The sequence below is a fragment of the Penicillium verrucosum genome (assembly GCF_028828655.1).
Source record: "Penicillium verrucosum strain IBT 35672 chromosome Unknown utg000004l_segment0_segment0, whole genome shotgun sequence".
In the NCBI taxonomy this organism is placed as follows: domain Eukaryota; kingdom Fungi; phylum Ascomycota; class Eurotiomycetes; order Eurotiales; family Aspergillaceae; genus Penicillium; species Penicillium verrucosum.
This window is the reverse complement of record NW_026643213.1, coordinates 4029941-4050864: the sequence shown is the minus strand read 5'-3', so window position 1 is coordinate 4050864 and position 20924 is coordinate 4029941. Positions and strand designations below refer to the sequence as shown.

Below are 20924 nucleotides of genomic sequence, written 5' to 3'. Positions count from 1 at the left end.
TCCAGAAGGAAGTAAGGGCAATTTGACCTTGAGCCTAATCAGTTGAAGCCCCGCAATTTTTGCCATCGAATTGTGGTTCAAGTATTGTGATTGGTTAAGAGGCCAGGTGCGGGATTTCAAAGGATATCAGTTATCGAGTTATCGCACCTCGGTTATCAACCATTCTTTACTGTGATTGGATAGATGAGGTAGCCAAGCAAACAGGGTTACAATGGAACCTACCAGCCAAGCGGCATGGCGCGGGGAGATACTCGGTCAAACCGTGCCCAGTATGTGCCAAGTCAAGCTAAGGCAACGCTAAGTGACACAAAAGTGGATATCAAAACTGGGGGACTTAAGCCCACATCAGCTCTTTGATTGGACGATCCAAGTCTTGTTAACTATTAGCTTTCTGGGTTCTCTTTGGATTTGGAACAAAGCTGGAAACCTTGGAATTTTGGCTTATCTTCTCCAAAGGAAAGTGGTCAGGCCGGATGAGCCCGAATATCCCTATTGGAGGCACAGATCCCCAACAGGGCTTAATCAAGAAAAAGTACTAGACGCAGGGTTTCTTCCGGCTATTGACGGTTTTTACTATGTCCGCCGTCCGCCACCTCCCTAATGCAGACATTGCCCCGGGTTTTGTTATGGAGGAACATGAGAAATGAGCAGTGGAAACTCTTGGAACTCACAGCTAAACGGTTCCGCTAATCACGCCATGTGACATATAATTCCTTCACCTCGCCCTCCAGCTAACCTTTCTTTCTTTCTTTTTTTCTGTTGTGTTTTCATCTCCCATATCACTGGATCCCAGAACCGCCAATATGAATGCCAGCGATCCTGTCGATGTGGCTGAGATTGCCAAATCAAAGGAAATCTCACACAATATCGGTCTCAACGAGAAAGTCCCCGTGGTTGATGAGTTGACTATCGACAATGCCCCCCTGCGGGACGCGTCAATCGAAGGTGATTCTCTGGATAAAACAAATCCTACCGAGGAGGAACTGGCCACTTTGCGCCGTGTTGCCGGCACCCTACCAGTGGCTGCATACAGCGTTGCCTTTGTGGAACTGTGCGAGCGTTTCTCGTACTACGGTGCTACTGCTGTTTGTATGCAATATTAATCTTCGAGAGAGGGAGGATAGATGGCTAACCTGGATTAGTTGTCAATTTCATTCAGCGACCTATGCCCGTTGGATCCACCACCGGTGCCCTCGTTCCAGGTGTCTCCAACTGGAGCAATGATTCGCCCGGGGCTCTGGGTATGGGCCAGCAGGCCTCCACTGGATTGACATTGTGTGAGTGATCTGTAGTCTCGTGCGGTTGCTTTCGTCGCTAACACCCCTAACCTGCACAGTTAACTCCTTCTGGTCCTACATCATGCCTCTCTTTGGTGCTATGGTTGCTGATCAATGGTGGGGTCGTTACCGCACCATCATGTCCGCGATTGCCTGTGCACTCGTTGGACACATCATTCTCATCATTTCCGCCATTCCGCAGGTTATGCAAAGTCCCAACGGAGCCATTGCATGCTTCTCTATTGGTCTTATTATCATGGGTGTAGGAACTGGTGGTTTCAAGGCCAATATTGCCCCCCTGATTGCCGAGCAATATCGCGAGGACAGGCCTTATGTTACAACACTTGCTTCTGGTGAGCGTGTCATCGTTGACCCGTCTGCTACTGTTGCCCGTATCTACATGTACTTCTACATGATGGTCAATATCGGTTCTTTTGTCGGTCAGGTCGCCATGGTCTACGCCGAGCGATATGTGGGTTTCTGGCTCTCTTATCTGCTCCCCACAGCCATGTTCTGTCTGTGCCCTGCTGTGTTGCTTGTCTGCAAGAAGCACTATATTCTCACTCCTCCCGGTGGATCAATCTACCCCAAAGCTTTCAAAGTATCAATGTTGGCGATGAAGGGCCGCTGGACCCTAAACCCCATGCGATGGTAAGCTACGCCCCGTCCCGTTAACGCCGAGTGTCACATTTACTGATCTTCCTCTGTAGGTTCAAGAGCTCTGGAGTCGATATTTGGGCTGCAGCCAAGCCCAGCCACCTCGGAGCCAACAAGCCAGCGTGGATGGACTTCGACGATGCGTGGGTTGATGAAGTTCGCCGAGGACTGCTTGCCTGCAGAGTGTTTTTGTGGTACCCCCTTTACTGTACGTGCCAGGCTCCTCTCTGTTCTATTCGCACATGCTGACCATATTTAGGGCTCGCCTACAACCAAATGTTGAACAACCTGACATCTCAAGCGGCCACCATGAAACTTGGAGGTGTCCCCAACGACATCATCAACAACCTCAACCCCATTGCACTCATCATCTTCATCCCCATCTTCGATCATCTCGTATACCCTGGTATTCGCAAGATGGGTTTCCACTTCACCCCCTTGAAGCGTATCACGGCCGGTTTCATCGTGGCTGCTCTCAGCATGGTCGTTGCTGCAGTCACCCAATACTACATCTACAAGTTGGGGCCCTGTGGTAACCAGGCCAACATGTGTCTAGAGGTTAAGCACGAGCACACCAACATCTCTGTTTGGATCCAAGCCCTGACCTATATCATGGGTGGTATTTCCGAGATCCTTGCATCCATCACTTCCCTCGAGTATGCCTACACCAAAGCCCCGAAGAACATGCGATCCCTCGTCCAGGCTGTCTCCCTTTTGATGAACGCCTTCTCATCTGCCATTGGTCAGGCTTTCATTGGTCTGGCTGATGATCCTCTCTTGACTTGGAACTACACCGTGGTTGCTATCCTCGCCTTCCTGGGTGGTGTTGGATTCTGGGCCACCAACTACAAGTTGGACGCCCAGGAGGATGCCATGAACATGCTTCCAGACAGCGACTTCACTCCCCACACGGTTGTCGATGAGGAGCGGAGATAAAGAGATGATAATTTTTCGTATCAAATGAGGTATGTTTGGATGAAGTAATGGTGATCCTAGCATGATTGGGTCAGGCTGAACATAAACAAGTATTGTTTTCAAGACCATGGATACCCATTAAAATGATACATTATTTAATGAACTTCGTTCTCTCGTAGACTATGTATTTTGTTGTCGTTGATGCTTTGTTGCCTCTTTGGGACTGCACCTAGGATAGTCCCAGGATCTGGGACCTCGCTCGGACATTGTTTGATGGCTCCTCCGTCTTTCTTCCAATCGCACCTTTGACATTGCAGTTTGGGTGTCAGTTCAATCCGGTAATCGCCTCTTTTACGGCCCCTACCCAGTAAACTGTCAATAACATCGACCAAATACATTTGGAGGGATCAATCGACCTCAGTAGATTGTTTATTTTCTCTTTCGCAGACATTGCATCCTGGCGCGTCTTCTGTTCTTTTTTGGTGTTTATCCTGCTTAGCACTGCGTTTGCTTGCTGTGCCTCCTTTCTTGTTGTCTTTTGTCTTGTCCTCCGTTTCCTCTCCATTGTTCCTTTCGGTCCCCTTTTATCAGCCTTCGGATTTCCTCCGAATTGTCGTCAGCCTTCTCGTTCTTATCCCAACATCACTACTAGCTTCCCGCCTGGCCTCATTTCCCTCTGCGGTATTGCCAACAAATTGCTTCCCACCTTGTGACCCCTCATCTTCTCGTTCGTCCTCTCCTTTTCCTTTTCACTCAACTTCTCCCAAGCCTTCTTGGGTAGGTACCGTTTATGCGAGTCATCATCTTGTCGTGCCGTGCCAGGTCCTTCCTTGGTCTGCCATTCCTCTTCTGTCCAAGTATCAAGGTGATTCTGAGATTCCGTGTGGCCATTTCTTCTTTCTCTCTTTGTGGTGTTGTAGCTGCTGCTGCACCTTTTGTATTCGGATGCCATCATTTGATCCTGCACGAGTATCAGATATCACACCAAGCAATATCAGGGCATTGGAGGGAGCGGTGGTGCTGAGTACCTTTCAGGGAGACCACTGGTCAGGTTCCCCACCCTTGTCGCTGCTGTGGATTTCATTTTCGATTTCATCGCGGAGTTTGGGCTTGCTGTATTTGTCCTCAGGGAGTATCAACACGGTAGAGGGATATTCAGTGGTGGAATGTAAAGTGATGGAAATGAAATCTGAAAATAGCTGGCCCAGGCAGCTTCTACTGGTTGTTATTCGGGTGACATATGCATCCAGTGGTGTCATCAGGTCGCGTCATTCTGGAATCTGAGGTTGTACTGTGCCGTGGTTGAATTGATGAACTGTGGTTTAACCTTAAATGTTTCCCGAAAGTTTAACTTTATTCTTTCCAAATGGGGTAGGTACCTATGTCTGTAGGCGCCTACCTAGGTAGGTACACACCGTGTTACCAGAGATAACCGTTGGTCCGATGTAGTCTGGAGTGCTGACATTAATTTGTCCCAATGAAACTGAAATGTACTCCCTTTATTTGCGGCTCACTTGGGTGCTCCAGTATTGGTAGAGTCGTGTTTAAGGGTTCGGACTGTTGATAGAAGAATATGATCGATCCCATGAAATCTTCTGGAGGGGGCAAAGCACGATGCCGTCTGCATTGATGTCATACGACCAGATGATGTGAATTCCATCGCTAGTGACTTAGATAGCTCGCTCGTGGGTGAAGGTGGGATAAGAGTTTTCGACGGTTGTATAAAGCAAGGCAAAAATGTCAATCTTGGAGGCCAATGCCTGCTTATCTAGAAATGTGCTTTTCTCAACCACCCCGTGTGGCCGTTTCAATGTGACCATGCGGGAATAATAGAGGGATTTGAGGACCTTTCCCTCAGCTGAAAAGCGCGGAAGAAGCAATTATTGACGGGCATTAGGTACTTGCCAATAGATATACACATACAGGGAGAACCGCATATTTATGGAATAGCCGTGGCAAGCGCCCAACAACCGGAACGGTGTGCTGGCCGCTTGGCACGGCTACCACACCCATGCATGGAGATGTCATACTATGCACGCATGACTCAATAAAATCAGTGATTGCCTTCAATTGGTCGACTGCTTGTAATAGTTGAATGCGGATAGTCGCACGAACCCAAGATGGAGCTGCATGTCCTCGAGTTGGATTCATTAGAGCTGCGCTAAGCGATCTACATCGTAGTAGCTACACATGCTGTGTACTAGTTACGACATGCTACCATTGTTCAGTCAGACTGAGGGTGTACGACATTAAATGCAAGGGGATTATGGTAGGCAGTAACATGAGGGTAAAGCATAGAAGGGTCTTTCTACTTTATATAATGATTTTCTCCCTAAGGTGTATATTTTACGGGATACTATGGCTACGTTGTCTCTGGATATCTGATATTCATGCCAATAAGCTATCTGGTAAAGTTGCTTCTATAAACTCATTTTGAGGCGGCAGACGTAAATCACAGTGCATCTACCTACATCTAATGCAACTAGCTAAGTGTGCATGATGCATACATATTGCCACGTTACATAGCGAACTTTCTCTGGTAGAGCTTACTTGCCCCCTGGGGATTTTATATTCCAGGACTCCATATTAGTAATGGAATTAATACCCGTGAACCTCGGTAATGGAACAGGAATAGTCGGCCGCTTATGCAGCCTTGGTAGGTCCTTTTAGTGGGCTTTTTGATATTCTTTTTATATGACCTTTTAAGGGTGCGTACAAAAAAAGAATCCTTTGTACAAGAGCTTTTATATGTATAACCCTTTATTAACGATGAAAAGGTGGAGAAATAGGGTAAACATTATTTGGAATACAAACGCAGCTTGTATTCTATTTCCCCCTTTGATATTCCATGCAAGGCGTCCGATCGCTTTGACGTCTTATGCATGGGGACATCATCCAGTCACGACGCGAGAACACCACGATATATGGGCGAAAGGGTCATGGATCAGTCTCCTTTCCCTTCTTGGTGTTCCAGTATTCAGTGAATGCATTGACGGCGGGCGTATGGGCGAGTGAGAGAAGATCACAAGCGAGAGGGCTGCGAAACCGACATAGACTTGCCTCAACAAGCGAGAATTTAAAGACACTGCAGGCTGTTGGATAATTAAGCCCAGCGGAGGGCTCGGTTCGGCCCTGTTATGTCAATCTTGATTATCGATCAATTGAGGGCTTCACAGAAGCAATTAATTATATTAATGCTTTACCGAGTAGTGATCTACGTAAGGGAAGGATTTGTCTCGTGGCGGAAACCGTCGGGGTGGAGCAAACTTGCATCATGCACGAATCCACCTAGCAAATATGTATGTGTCCACAGAGTATACACCGTATGTAGTAATGAGATCTGATGTGGATATTGAGCTGAAATGATCACCGCCGATCTATCGGCTATGTACGCACAATCTGCGGGCCGCCTCACGGTGAGACATATGGATCTTGACCTTATGATGATTGCTATGAGAGTCTTGCATGTAAATCTTAACCCATTGGGGAATGATTATTGCCTTGCCAAGTGTTCATATCGAGAAATTACCCCATTTAAGCCCACATGTGGGAGTCACGCTATTGGTGGTCACAAATATGTAACATGCCAGCTGCAGAAAATACCATAACTAGCTAACTAACAACCACTATTTAAATAATGTATTTTAGCAGGAAAATGTAATAATCAGTGATTGAAAGCCGACACGAGATGAGCAGTAAAGTGGAGAGGAAAAGATTTCTTAGGGTTAGAGGGTTAGAAACTACTTAGTGAGTATACCAGGATTGAAACATTTCCCGCTATCGAACAGCGGTCTCAAATGTTTCAGTTCACGAGGGGTCTAGGTGGAATGTATGTATTGTATTATAGGTAGAACGGTCGGATCAACAATCCCAATTGGTGTGTTCCGGCAGCCCTAAGATCGAGTTATCCTCCGGATACAAGGTTAGCCTGCCAATATACTAAGCCCTGCAGCCATTACCCCTCCCCTCTTGGACAACATTCCATATGTGGGTTGTCATTGACGGTAGAAAAGGAAGTCTATAAATATGGCTTAATCCCCCAGGGATCAGCCGAATACCTAAGGTGCCTTTGCAATCCATTTCGTATACTTACGAAGTATCATTCTACACTATACATCATTCGCCCTATCTAATATGGTTGGATCAATGATATGTCGTGTGCTTGGAGTGCTATCGCTCAGTGTGGTAGTCATTGCATCTCCTGTCCAACTAGCTCGCCGAGGTGAGTTCCGTTCCACCTACAACAAAGCCCAATATCCAATCTAACCATGAAAATGCATCAGCAATCTCAAGCGAGCTACTGGAACGATTCACGCTATTTTCCCAATTCGCCACCCTATCGGCCTGTGATCAAAACATCAACCACACGGGCCAAAGTCTGACCTGCGACTATGGCACCTGCGGACTCGTGGCAGCCGACAACACGACAGTAATCAACACATTCCACAGCGATAAAGGACCCACAGGCTATATTGCCCTAGACCACACACGGCAACTGATCGTCCTAACATTCCGCGGCACGGTATCAAAAAGCGACGGCAACGCAGATCTCGATATCGTTCTCACCCCGATTAACGACGTGTGTACCGGTTGCAAAGCCCATCATGGGTTCTGGGTTTATTGGAACGCCGTAGCGAGCCAGACGACAACCCAGCTTCAAGATGCAACCAGCGCGTATCCAGGCTACAGACTGAGCGTTGTAGGACACAGTCTGGGTGGGGGTATTGCGGCGCTAGCAGGAACTGTTCTTCGAAAACAGGGGTTCACTTTGGATATTGTAAGTCAAGTTCCAGAACAGGAAAGCAGAGTAGATGGCAGCTAACATATAAAAATCATCAGTGGACATTTGGAGGACCGAAACCAGGAAACATGAAGCTGGCCGAGTTCATCACCAATCAACAACCGCCAAACAGCATTTACCGAGCCACGCATACTACAGACCCCATCCCGAGAGTGCCGCTCAACCTCCCGTTTTTGGATTGGAGCCAGCCTTCGCCTGAATACTGGGTTACTCAGGAGACTGGGGTGCAGGCCACCACTGATGGGGTGGAGTATATTGAGGGAATTAATAGTAAGGCTGGGAATGCTGGTTCGGATCGGGATTTGAGGTGGCCAAATCCTGAACATGGGTGGTATTTTGGAAATATGAGCGTGTGTGCGAATCCGTCAGATGCATCATCATGATAGACATTAGTTGATAGGTGTGGTGCCGTGGGAGAGTGTTGAAGTTGTTGACCTCTCTGACAGCATGTATTCGGTTTTAATGGAGACCGAGGGAAACTGCACAGCTGAAGAATAGGAATGAATATATTGTTACTGGGCTTCCTGAAACGCCATATGTACACCGAATCAGACACTCCCAAATGTAGGTAGTTAGGTGGCTATCATATCATAAACCTGCATCGATCAGGACATCTTAGGGCGCAGGCGCAGATTCGGCCCTTGCACAAACTCCAGTCCGGTTTCAATATCACCACTGTAAGCAAACTTTAAGTCCTTCAAATAGTGATCGCGCGGCTGCCACGGTCCACGGTCAGCAGCTTTGGGCAAGACACGCTCAGCAAGCGACACATAAGTCGACTTGAGGTTCAATAGAGGACGATCCTGGAGCGCAGCAGCATCCTTCTCCTTCAAGCGGGGAACAGCAGCGATCAACTTCCGTGACTCCAGCTCTTTAAGCAAGCGACAGACAAACTGGGCTGTGGCGTCAGAACCGAGACTCCACGAGGCATTAGTATATCCAATAACGAAAGCGGCATTGGGCAGATCCTGGAGCATAATTCCATTCCACAGATACTTATCGCCAATCTCAATCTCCTTCCCGTCCACAGATAGCGCCGATCCACCTGCAATCTGCAAGCGCAAGCCAGTAGCAGTAATAATAATATCTGCCTCGAGCTGCTCTCCCGAATTCAAGATAATGCCATTCTTCGTAACCTCGCGAATGGTATCGGTCTTGACATCCGCCTTGCCTTGCCGGAGACTGCGAAACAGATCCCCATCGGGACAAACACACAACCGTTGTTCCCAGGGGTTATATCTAGGTTTGAAATGTGGGTCGTAGGGGATATGGTTGGGCAATTGCTTGCGCACATTCAATTTTAGCAGCCAGCGCGCGAAATTCGGGAAGCGCTGGCAGAAGAGGAAGAAGATTCGGGTGGTGTAGATCCAGATTATGCGTTGCATCCTGCTATACAGGGCACTGGGGAGGAGGTAGGAGAGCCAGCGGCTGCTTGAACGGTTTGGGACGGAGAGGATATAAGTTGGGCTGCGCTGGAGCATTGTGACACGGGCGGCATGGTCGGCGAGATTGGGGAGGAGAGTAATGGCGGTCGCGCCGGAGCCGATGATAACGACCTTCTTGTCCTTGTATTGCAAGTCCTCGGGCCAGAACTGCGGGTGGACAATCTGACCCTGGAAGGTGTCCAGGTTAGGGATGTCGGCTTTAAGTGGATCCTTGTAGTTGTAGTAGCCTGTGCCGAAGATGACGTAACGGGCGGTGTAAGTGTGTTGGGAGTCATTGTGGTCGACGGCCAGCGACCAGGTATTCTCATCAGAGGACCAGTCTGCCGATGACAGGCGGTGGTTATAGAGGATGCGTTTGTCGATGCCGTATTTGGTCGCTGTGTCGCGCACATACTCCTTGATGGCAGAGCCCTCCGCGATGGGATTATCGCGGGACCAGGGATTGAATTGGAAGCCAAAGGTGAAAAGGTCCGAATCAGAACGGATTCCAGGATATTTGAAGAGATCCCAGGTGCCACCTAGATCGGTGCGAGCTTCTAGGATAGTGTAGGTGTAGCCGGGTAGTTGATCTTGGACGCGGTAGGCGGCATTGATACCGGAGATGCCTGCGCCGACGATGATAATATCAAAGTGTTTAGTTTCGTTTATGCCATGCATTCCGTTCATGATGGATCAATGCAATCAAACGAATAATTATCAGTGAGTAGTAAATAAAGAAGAAACATTGAGGTTATTTAAAAAAGGAAAGTTGACCTCGGTTTCACGACTCATTCTCCTGATCGACACCAGTCGATTTGGGGTAAACAGCACGCACATAGAACCTTAAAACTGTCTGCACGGGGAGACCGGGGAGATTAGTACGAGTGTATATATATATATATATATCAATGTAGTATCTATTTACTTTTAGAAGTTACACAGATCGACTAATCCAGATCTATAGACTATAGAGAGAAATATGTATATAAACATATCCATAGCCCTAGTTATAGAGATATACAATATAGATGTAAACATACTCATTCATAGAATATCTAGTTATATTGTATACAACATACAACATGGCTAAACCTCCAAAGACATGCTGTGGCCGAGGAATTGCCTCTAAACCTCGGCACCTTCCTAAACGGGATAGCCTTGCGAGGGATCGACACCCCGTAGTTAACTACAATATAACTACGTTATAGTTAATATATTATTACATCTACCTATGTTGTAACTACTATCACCGCATCATAGTCATAGTCATGTCTTTCAAAGTATACAAGGTGAAGCTCTCCTTAAAGGAGAAACTCGACCTCTTCCCAGCCGTGGCCTCCATCGTGATCGCCTACATCTATGCTCTCTTAACAGGCCTTCGGCGCACCGAGCGCCAAGCCAAGTCTTTTTTCCTACACTTAGGTTATGCGGTGTTCCGCAAGACCACCTCGCGGCTGAGCACGAGTCAGCTGCAGTACATCCTACCCCCATCTCACAAGATCTACGAACAACACTCCAAGAAGACCGGCAGACTGCCCGAATCCGTGGAATTGGGTGATGGAGCATTGGGCCATTGGGTGGGAGATCGAAATGCCGACAACGTGATAGTCTGGTTCCACGGTATGTATACAACATAACACAAAGGAAGGCCATTCAACTAACCATATCATTCAGGGGGTGGCTTCGCACTCCCCGCTAACATGGGCTATTTCAAATTCTACGCGCAACTCCTGCGTGACCTCAGAGCATCAGGCAAAAGCGTCGCAGTCTTCAGCCTGACCTACACGTTGGCGCCAATCGCAGCCTACCCGACTCAACTCCGACAAGCTGTGACTTGTCTGCGATATATCCTCTCCCAACCAAACCGCGACTCGTCCACTGTTTTCCTGGGTGGAGACTCGGCAGGCGGCAACCTGGTTGGTGGAGTTCTCTCTCACTTGGCCCACCCACACGCAGAGATCAAACCCTTGCCATTGAGCAGCAACCTTGGCGGTGCAGTGATGATCTCTCCATGGACACTGCTCGAAAAAGAATTCCCAGGTATGGAGGTCTACCACGGCGGGGATATCATCACCCAGGAAGTTGCACGACCGTGGGTGACAGCCTATATTGGCGATGGAAAGCGGGACTATTACACTGATTTATCGACCGCGCCCACGGATTGGTTTACGACATTCCCGGTGAATTCGGTGTTGATTACCGCGGGCGGTAATGAGATTATGTTGCCTCTGATTCAAGACTTGGCGGCGAAGTTTAAGCAGGGCTTTGAGAATGTGGAGTTGTTTGTCGGGAATCGTGAATGTCATGTTGCGCCAGTTTATAATTTGGAATTGGGGGATGTTACGAAGACCGAGCAGGGGAAGAAGGTTGAGACGGTTTTGGCCGAGTTGATGGTGTGATGATAGCAACGATGGACATACTGTACATACTTGGTCGAGTACATATTGAAGACATGCATAAAGTGTTTTAGACAGTAATAGTCAAAATATACCCAGACAATATATATCCAGCCGGAAAGAGCTGATTTTAATGCAATAAATACGGCCTATTCCATGAAAAGGTACAATATTATACACCGAACTGTGATATTACTCAAAGTGCTAAAGTTGACACGAATCCACTCTGGCTATTGGGGGAAATTGGCGAAAACATTCTAACTCCATGGACCAGCCTGTGATATTTCTTCGACTTCTCAGCAATATATACATAAGTCCCATGATCACATCTCCAATCATTATCCAAAACAAAATATCTACTATCTACTGGGCTTACGCCTTCTCCTCCTTCTGCCGCGCAATACGCAGCTTCTTTAACGCACCCGATGCGAAATTGCGCACACCCTCCTGCATCCAGGTCGGCATAGCACGCACCAAACTAGCCCCTGATTGGCCAGCAGGCAGAATAACCTGACCACTCATCTGAGTCAAGATCTGTTTACAGATAGCATCAGATACGACTTGGGGGGTCATGATGGGCTGATGGAAATGTGCCTTGTTATCCGTGAGCACCTGGATCATGGGTGTACGCACCCACATGGGGTGGATAATACTAAAGCAACAATCAGCGAACATTCACACCACACTCAATCCGAGGGTAACTCACCTAGTGCGCACATTGGGCGCATTATACCAGTACTTCAACTCCTGACGCAATCCCTCATGGAACGCAAGCGCACTAGCCTTGGAGCAACAATAATCCACCATTTCGCCGAGCGCTACGAAGCTCGCCATACTAGCAATAGTAACAACATGACCATGATTGGCTTTTACCATAGCCGGCAAGAACTCCTTGACCATCAGGAAATGGGACAGGGTATTGACTTCGAACGTCTGACGAATCTTCTCCTCAGACTCATCGAGGATGGTCCCGTCATATCCAACACCGGCGTTGTTTATCAAGACCGTAGGCTCGCCGTGGCTATCACGGATCGTGCTCGCGACCTTGGCGATATCAGCCGAGGAGGTGATATTCGCCTTGTAGAAGGTGACGTTGGCGGGTAGTGTGAAATTCGGCTCATTGATATCGAGGATGATAACACGCACGCCTGTGCGCGCTAGGTCTTCCATCACTTGCTTGCCGATTCCGCTACACCCTCCCGTTAGCAGGATGAGCTCACGGGCTGGGATCCATGGTTGGTTGAAGGTCCAGTTTTGCAGTGTGCGTTTCGAAAAGAAGCGGTTTGTAGCGCGCAGAATGGTGAGGGCAGCAAGGACACCGAGGGCCTTTTGAGCTGTTGGGTTGTGGAGGAGATGCTGGGTTTGCTCTGGGAGGTGAGATAGAGCCGTTTGGGTGTATTGGCTGATGAGGTTGAGGGTAGACATTGTTGTTATTTGGTATGTAAGGTCTGATGTCGGAGGGTAAGGTGATGAGTATCGGATTATATTAAGAATAATAATTATATCCAAGCTACTTAAGGATTAAGGATAGGATATTTTATGGTATGTAATTCCAGCCTCGGCTTCACAATTTTAAAGCTTTCCCACTAACCGGTCCCACTTTTTCTTTCCCAGTCAAAAAACAAAAAAAGGGAACCCTCGCTTGCACTAGGCGAGCCATATAAAAGGTACATACATAAATGGTGATTTTTAGTACTATAAAAGTCTTTAAAAGCTTACTATAACCTAGCATATAAAACAATCAGCTCTATTTAAATACAATATTCAATTTTCAGCCTAGGTTTTAGGGAGCCCTCTTAAAGTATTACGATTTGAAGTTTTGACCTACTAACTATCGCGCCGAACATAAGATATTTGACTACTAAGGCGTCCCGGAAACTTGCCCTTCAAATTTAATGAAAGTATTAAGGTAGTATTAGAATATTACTGATACACTTAAAATAAAAGGTCTTTGTATAATTTGGTCGAGAAAAACGAGTATTTGTATATGTACCTTTTATATGGCTCGCCTAGTAAAAGGTACACCGACGTTTGGGTCCCTTTTTTTTGCCTGGGAAAAGAAAAGTGGGGCCGGTTAGTGCATATGCTTTAAGAAGGCGGTGATTTAAAGATGGTGAGATATCAACCAATGAGAGACTTAGTCGCCCGTACACTAACAAGGAAAGCAATGCGAGGGAACATTCCCCACAGGGGGATCGACAAAAGATCGACAGGAATAATATCTTCATTGAGACAGTTGAATTTTCTGAATAATCTTGTCTTTCTTCTCTTTTCACATGTCTCTTGGCATCCCCGCATTGTAAATGATATCACCTTATTACCCCATTCCTAAGTACCCCGTGGACATTCTATGAACTACTGGTCTAAGCCTCCAGATTATAATTATGGATCGCATGTGGACGCCTCCAAACTCTGCACCCCTCTCAATATGAAAAATTACGAAACACTAGCACGCAGATCCAAATAATGGTAGTTCACAGAGCCGAGGTCTCGTATGGTTCACCCCAACAAGAGTGCCGATCTCTATGGGGCATATCCGATGGGAAAATGAGTTGATATGAAATTCGACTGCTGAATCCGAGGCGTTTGTCTTTCAACTCCATTCACAGTAACATGGCGTTTGGCGACAATATACTAACGGTGGGCGCATTCACGCTTGCTGAGGCGTATTTCCTCCAACGTACTGTCCTCGTCGACAAGACCTTCCAAACAATCTTTGTCGGCGCACTGGGAGTAAATATTCTCCTAAAGGCCTTTTACGGCATAATAATATGGCCATTGCTACTGAGCCCGATGCGGCATCTACCGAAAGTCCAGGTAGGAAACACCAAATCAAAGTGAAAGCATACGCAGAGTCCTAACATTAGACAGGGCTCGCATATAGAACTCATCTTCGACTCACCACGGGGAACAAAACCCCTCAAATGGATGAAAACCGTCCCAAATGAAGGACTTATCCACATGCGCGACACGTTCAATCAAAGCTACGTGATCCCAACCAACCACCAAGCACTACTAGATATAATGAGCACGAACACATACGACTTTGAGAAGCCATGGCGGATGCGAAACTTCCTGGCGCGGATCATCGGCTTCGGGATGATTACCTCGGAAGGCTTAGCGCACAAGAAGCAGCGCAAAGCACTCACTCCAGCGTTCAATATTAAAAATATCCGCTCGATGTATTCGCTTATGTGGAGCAAGACGGGGCAGTTGCTGGATGAACTGGAGAAAGACATCAAAATAAACCCGATGGATGGAACCAGTCCAGAGGACCTAGAGGGTAAGGTTGAGATGTCCGAGTGGGCGAGGTATGTGCTACAGGGGTCAGATAATATCCCCGGGGATATACAATACTAACACTATTTCAGTCGCCTCACACTCGACATAATCGGGCCCATAGCAATGGGACGTGACTTTGGCTCGCTTCACAACAAGCGAAACAAGGTGGCAGACAGCTTCGCAAAGATCCTCGAGCCGACTAGGGAGAAGATGGCATTCCTAGTGATGAACTTTGCACTACCGCAGTGGATGGCGAAGCGTGTTCCGTGGCGGATGAACGACGTACTGAAAGCTGAGACGGCGTATCTACGCAGTACCTGCGACGATATTGTACGTGAGAAGCGAACCAGTCTTGTTGGGTCTAAGGTCTCTGCTCAGGATCTCGAGGCCGATATTCTGGGGACGATGATGCTTGGTGGGGATTTCTCGGATACGGAGTTGGTTGATCAGATGTTGACATTTTTGGCTGCCGGGGTGAGTATTGCAGTCCAACTGCATTGCTAGAATCAGCTTGCATACCTTGGTATTCGAGCGAGTAACTAACTTCCCACAGCACGAGACCACCGCCAGCGCCTTAACCTGGGCCTGCTATCTGCTCCATCTCCACCCAGAATACCAAACCCGCCTCCGTGATGAAATCCGCTCCAAGATCCCGTCGGGCGACAGTCCAATAACTTACCAAGACCTCGAATCTCTCCCTTTACTAAATGGCGTCTGCCAAGAAGTCCTCCGTCTGTACCCAACTGTCCCAACGACAATCCGCGAAGCAGTCCGCAACACCGTCGTAGCAGGGAAGTACGTCCCGAAGGGGACACGGGTTGTGTTATGTCCGTGGGCGATAAACAGAAGTCCACTTTTCTGGGGCGATGACGGGGAAGAATTCGTGCCTGAGCGCTGGATTGACACGGACAAGAACGGACACTGTATTCCGAACAATAATGGTGGGGCATCGACGAATTTCGCGCAGATCACATTTCTGCATGGGCAGAGATCTTGTATTGGGAAGGACTTTGCGCGTGCGGAGTTACGGTGTGCGGTTGCTGGCGTTGTTGGACGGTTTTTGTTTGAGATGCAGGATCCAAAGCAGGTGATTCATGTTGCTGGGGCGGTTACTATCAAGCCGGTTGAGGGGATGCACTTGAGGATGCGAAGGGTTGATGGGTGGTAAATTTTGATCTTTGATCTTTGATGATTTATTGATTTATGATTTAGTATTTTATGTATATGAGCTTTCATTTTTTTAACAGCTTCAACTTCAACTGTTTGTTGATTAGTTTTGATAGTAACGACGCCGTGAATCTATAACTGTCTCAGAGTACTCCATATTCCAATACCATTGAGTAGCTCGAAACGTAGCAAGCACCATTTTCTACTTTGTGGACATTTACATTCTCTTATTTAGTTGATAAAAAGAGTAATTATATGCCCTCGACCAACTCCATCAACGCCAGCCAGCTCCTCGCCACTGCACCAAAATAGTCGGAATAACACTAACACCAACCATGAGGGCAACGGCAATACCAGCACCACCAGCCCAGCCAACAACCTCGAACATCTGAGGGAACCAGAAAGGACCAATGAAACCCCAAATCTGCCGAACACACTAGCGGCATCCTCACGGTAACAATCAACCGCATAAGTAATGTCAACAGTAGTTACAATCTGATTACCACCACCAGCAATAGCAGCGCCAATAACGGGAGCGATATTCCACGCACCGCCAGAATCCCGGATCTCGATAGCAAAAACCACAATACCACAGATTGTCAAAGCATGGCCAATATAACTTAAGCAAAGGCGGTATTCCGGCTGGGATGGCTCTCCAGTCCGATTCTGACGCATAAGCATCCAGCGATCGGATATAAACCCGCCGATTTGTTCGCCAATAACAGATCCGATAATAATACCGAGGAATTGCAGTCCGACCTGCTGGGTGTTGAAGCCGAACTTGGCAGGGTAGATCTGGGAGATCTCGATTGTGAGCGCAATACTGCCCCAGAGGAAAATCATCGCGTAGGCCACAGATGGAATGATCACGCATGGTTTCATCACATAGCTCAGGGGCTGGAAGAAGTCCCAGGGTTTCAGTGGTGTAGGGTCGATACGGCTGAATCCGAATAGACACTGCTTGGTGGTGACCACGGTGTTGGAGGGTACATTGCTGCGGACGTAGAGGGATTCTGATCCGAAGAAGAAGTAGAGGACGAATTGGATTGCGTTGACCTGTTCGAAGCGAATGGTTAGATGGATCCATCTCTGAGAAAAATTGGGGTTGATGAAAGCTCACAATTGCAAGGATATAGTAAATCCAGCGGTAACCTACACGCAAAGCAACGAATCCAAAGATAAGCGGAGCGGCAGGAACACCCAGAGTAACCATCAGTGTCCATCCACCCATGCAGCGAGCACGATCTTTCCGGAAGAAAGTCTCTGCGACAACGGCGCTACCAATAGCAGCCGCAGGGCTAATAAAGAAGGCAGTAATAGCACGACAGAGACCCATTGTTGCATATGAAGGACTGTTCGCACAGCCAACATTCCCAATCAAGCTGCAGATCGACGAGATCAGGAAGATGGGGCGGCGACCATAGCGATTACACAGCGGGCGCCAGAATAGAGGCGCACCACCTAGTATGGCGATGAAGAGTGAGACAGGTAACTAGTTCGCTGCATACTAACGTAGAGGTCTTCGGAGATATTTTCGAATGCAGATTGGATTGACGAGGCACTGAATGTGGCCATCATGGCGTGGAAGGCGACTAGGGTCAAGTTCAAGCTTTTCTATCAAGTAATCATCTTAGAAATATGGCCGAAGTGTGAATGGACGATAGGAGTGGTGGTCTCTCACTCTCCATTGCGGCCAATTGTATGGATCGGCATCGGTCATGTTAGGGATAGGTTCCAGATCAAGCGTTCCATGCTTCACGAGAATATATTGGCGATGTTCCTCAGATAGATGAGCGATTTGGTCTTCGACGTAAAAATCACATTGCTTTCCAGACTCCATTTCTTGCGGACTAGCCTTTGCACCTTCAATGTGGTGATGTTGGGTATCCATCTTCTCCATGTTGAATATGAATGCTAGGATCTGTGGGAAGACAATAGCACAGACAAAGAAAAGAAAGGGAAAGAAAAAAGTCGACACCCTGTGAATGCGTCGACGTTCTTATAGCAGAGATCCCGTCCTTTTCCCGTACTTCGCCCTTTCCGGGGATCTGGGGGTGGGGGTAAAAGGAGGAGATTGTGGATACATATTCCCCAGATTGGGGAGACTCTTGCATGTACTGTAAACATTTGCAAGCAGGTTACTAGGATACCGAATCCTAAGCCATTCCGAACAAGACACGATACTTCTGGCAAAACAGGGGGAGGATATAGTCTCAGCCGGTGTCCCAATCAAAATCATGGGAGAGTGTGGGGTGTGGAGAGAGATAGCATAGCCCAATATAAGGGGGATGCTATCCATCAGGACGAGATGTCAGCCAGGATGACTGCCTGGTTTTTCTTCTCTGCTGTTGTTATTAGGAAACGTCAGGCCGGTCGGATGTCAACATCTACTTCCACTCGGGGCAAAGAGTTGACGATGCTTGTTTTGTTCTCATTGGCTAGGAGGTCTAGATGGACCTGTTGGGGGTCTTAACTCTCCACACTCGCTGCTTGGCTGTTCAGCTGTTTTGCCATTCATGCTGAGGGTGAGTGAGAGTGTTGGATCAGAGCTCCGCATGGTCATGTGCAGAATACGTGTAGAGTCAGTACAGAATAAGCGACTTGTTATCAATACCCTGCTGTGAAAGACCTGGTGGTGATGATTGTGGGAAGTTGATGTTATGTCCGAGATGACTACATTCTACTCCGCACTTTCCTCGGACATACTCCCCTGTCGGACTACACTTCCTAACTCAGTATTTGACGCTTTCTCTTTTAATTTTCTTTCGGTACTTTTGATTTTATGACTATTTCCGAAATTATTCTCATCTCACAGTATTATACTACACCTAAGCCGAGCTCGACTGGCACTCCACACCAACATCTCCATCAATGCCATCGCAGGTCACAACCGGGGGACCACCAGCTGGGCTAGTAATATCGATATCAGAGAGCTTGATACCCGAACACACAGAATTGGGCGAGCAAGTCAAATCACCGACAACCTTACCATTCTTGCCCGACGAAGTACCATAGATATTTTCAAAGGTAATGTTGGTGAAGTTGACTGATGACGGGTACTCGGCGCACGTGGAGGCGTCGACGTTGAAGTAACACTGATCCAACACGATAGGGCCGTCGGTGTTTTCGATGTGAACGTCCTTGTACGTGATGTTGTTGATACGACCAAAGCCAACGTCTTGTCCAGCCCAAGCCTTGAGACGGACACCGTTCTTGAATTCTGATTAGGACCAATCGCTCATATATCGATATGGGGGGAGTATCTTACTTGGCCGTTCAAAAGAGTCACGTTCTCAATCCAGGCATTCTCAATGATATCCTCGACTCCCGAGTATTGTCCAATACTTCCCATGCTGATACCGTGGGTATTGTTACACCACAGGTTCTGCACGAAAATGTTGGTTGTGTTGGGCTTGGGTGAGAAGCAGTCATCGCCGATATCGACGCGGGTATTGGTCACGCTGAGACCGTTGACGTTGAAGGAGTCAAATCCGTCGGTGTTCTTGGGCAAAGCCTGCGAACGGGTTAGGTATGATCGATAGTGTACCAGGTGGACGACTTACAGATGCGTTGGTGGAATAGGCGTTGATAAAGACATCATCGAAAGAGACATCGTTGCTGCGGACGAAGAAGTTGGTCCAGCAGGGCGAGTTGAGTTGGGTGATGCCTTCGACAGACACGCGGGTAGCGTTGTCAGTCATGAATAGAACAGGACGGTAAAAAGTGTTGTCCGGGTCCTAGATTATTTATTAGCACAAGTCATTCCCAACTCTCTTCCGGGTCATGCTCACCAGAACTTCCTGGCCGGCAAAGGCATTGTACCACTCCTGGCCATTACCATTAAGAGTACCCTTGCCGAAGATCTTGATATCCTGACCACCCCAAACCCAGAAAGTGATAGATTTCTGGAAAGAGTAGTAAAAGTGGTTTGCTTGCCAGTAGTCGATATCGTCGGTGAACTGTTCATGTCAGAGCGGTTCAATCAGTCACAGCATTGGGACTAAATACCTTCACTTCACCCTCAAGCTGCACCTCGATATCATCCAAGAAGCTGAGGTCAAGTTTCTTGCCAATAATATAGGTCTTCCCCTTTTGCAAGAGAAGTCTGCCACCATGGTTGGCAGTCTTAATACCCCAAAGGAAATCATCTGCCACATCATCGGTATCGCTCTTCGATGACCGGATTGTCACTGTCCGACGGTCGTCGTGCTTGTGATGTCCATAAGCACCGATCTTCTTCAATGCTGCCTTATCGTTGGCCGGGATGATCTGGGCGCCTTTGATGATATGCTCTGTGGCAAGAGCACTGACTGTGCTGAGCAGAAGCGCACCGATAGCGAGGAACTTCATTGTAGCGAGGTCAATGAGATCAATTGATGCTGTCGGGTTGATCTGAGAGTCAAGCAGGCATTGCTAATTTATAAGAATGCCCCGGATGGAGGTCATTGTAAGCCTTCCTTTTCCCCAGATTACCAATGTCCGGGCAACGGCACGGTCAGAGGAAAGAGATTTCTCCGCCTGTAAAAAACGATTGCATGGCAGGGCCTGTGTAATGCGGCAATTGAGCGAGTTACCGGGAGTGGTGTATAGACCGTAAATGGAGTCATTTCTCCGCATTTGGCCGAGGGTATTAACATGCGGGGATGTGGGGAGACTGTCGGGACAAGCTGGTGCGAGCTTTGACATTGAATTCTTCTTATTCGACGCTTTGTAATTCATCGTTATGACCGGGATTCATTCCCCCGTCTGGGGATGATCTATACCTTGAGGGTTGGATTCTTCCACCAATCAGCGGAACAGGTCGTCATGCAACATTCTCACGATGGTAATGTTTGGTTTTTCCAGACATGTATATCTTTCAAGATCTCAATTCCTTCCGGGTATTGATTTTGAGCTAGATATTGTGATTATGAAGGTGGCTAACGCCCAGTGCCCGGATAATACATGCATTTGTATTGTATTGTTCAGTTCATATATCTTCGGAGACTAGGCGACAATCAAAAAA

The 20924-nt window shown here is 47.7% G+C and overlaps 9 protein-coding genes across 9 annotated transcripts; 4 read left to right on the top strand and 5 right to left on the bottom strand.

The window, feature by feature from the left end:
- Positions 1–803: 803 nt before the first annotated feature.
- On the top strand, positions 804–2870 carry N7516_010820 (uncharacterized protein; the record flags this gene model as incomplete). The annotated part of the gene is made up of 5 exons (XM_057223538.1): positions 804–1089; positions 1143–1277; positions 1337–1928; positions 1988–2142; positions 2194–2870. 5 exons carry the CDS (start codon positions 804–806, stop codon positions 2868–2870), a joined length of 1845 nt encoding a protein of 614 aa, XP_057070759.1.
- Positions 2871–3256: 386 nt separating this feature from the next.
- On the bottom strand, positions 3257–3945 carry N7516_010819 (uncharacterized protein; the record flags this gene model as incomplete). The annotated part of the gene is made up of 3 exons (XM_057223537.1): positions 3257–3430; positions 3496–3781; positions 3878–3945. 3 exons carry the CDS (start codon positions 3943–3945, stop codon positions 3257–3259), a joined length of 528 nt encoding a protein of 175 aa, XP_057070758.1.
- A 3038-nt stretch (positions 3946–6983) lies between these two features.
- On the top strand, positions 6984–8033 carry N7516_010818 (lipase family protein; the record flags this gene model as incomplete). The annotated part of the gene is made up of 3 exons (XM_057223536.1): positions 6984–7071; positions 7133–7626; positions 7689–8033. 3 exons carry the CDS (start codon positions 6984–6986, stop codon positions 8031–8033), a joined length of 927 nt encoding a protein of 308 aa, XP_057070757.1.
- Positions 8034–8255: 222 nt separating this feature from the next.
- N7516_010817 (flavin-containing monooxygenase) lies at positions 8256–9761 on the bottom strand (the record flags this gene model as incomplete). Its single annotated transcript, XM_057223535.1, has 1 exon — positions 8256–9761. One exon carries the CDS (start codon positions 9759–9761, stop codon positions 8256–8258), a length of 1506 nt encoding a protein of 501 aa, XP_057070756.1.
- Positions 9762–10342: 581 nt separating this feature from the next.
- Positions 10343–11473, top strand: N7516_010816 (lipase/thioesterase family protein; the record flags this gene model as incomplete). The annotated part of the gene is made up of 2 exons (XM_057223534.1): positions 10343–10694; positions 10749–11473. The coding sequence occupies 2 exons, from the start codon at positions 10343–10345 to the stop codon at positions 11471–11473; spliced, it is 1077 nt and encodes a 358-aa protein (XP_057070755.1).
- A 369-nt stretch (positions 11474–11842) lies between these two features.
- N7516_010815 (uncharacterized protein) lies at positions 11843–12895 on the bottom strand (the record flags this gene model as incomplete). The annotated part of the gene is made up of 2 exons (XM_057223533.1): positions 11843–12122; positions 12177–12895. 2 exons carry the CDS (start codon positions 12893–12895, stop codon positions 11843–11845), a joined length of 999 nt encoding a protein of 332 aa, XP_057070754.1.
- Positions 12896–14083: 1188 nt separating this feature from the next.
- N7516_010814 (cytochrome P450) lies at positions 14084–15920 on the top strand (the record flags this gene model as incomplete). The annotated part of the gene is made up of 4 exons (XM_057223532.1): positions 14084–14287; positions 14342–14781; positions 14842–15226; positions 15306–15920. The coding sequence occupies 4 exons, from the start codon at positions 14084–14086 to the stop codon at positions 15918–15920; spliced, it is 1644 nt and encodes a 547-aa protein (XP_057070753.1).
- Positions 15921–16193: 273 nt separating this feature from the next.
- N7516_010813 (uncharacterized protein) lies at positions 16194–17819 on the bottom strand (the record flags this gene model as incomplete). Its single annotated transcript, XM_057223531.1, has 5 exons — positions 16194–16343; positions 16412–16975; positions 17040–17380; positions 17428–17533; positions 17601–17819. The coding sequence occupies 5 exons, from the start codon at positions 17817–17819 to the stop codon at positions 16194–16196; spliced, it is 1380 nt and encodes a 459-aa protein (XP_057070752.1).
- A 928-nt stretch (positions 17820–18747) lies between these two features.
- Positions 18748–20269, bottom strand: pgxB (uncharacterized protein; the record flags this gene model as incomplete). Its single annotated transcript, XM_057223530.1, has 5 exons — positions 18748–19131; positions 19188–19433; positions 19483–19656; positions 19711–19878; positions 19928–20269. 5 exons carry the CDS (start codon positions 20267–20269, stop codon positions 18748–18750), a joined length of 1314 nt encoding a protein of 437 aa, XP_057070751.1.
- Between the last annotated feature and the right edge of the window lie 655 nt (positions 20270–20924).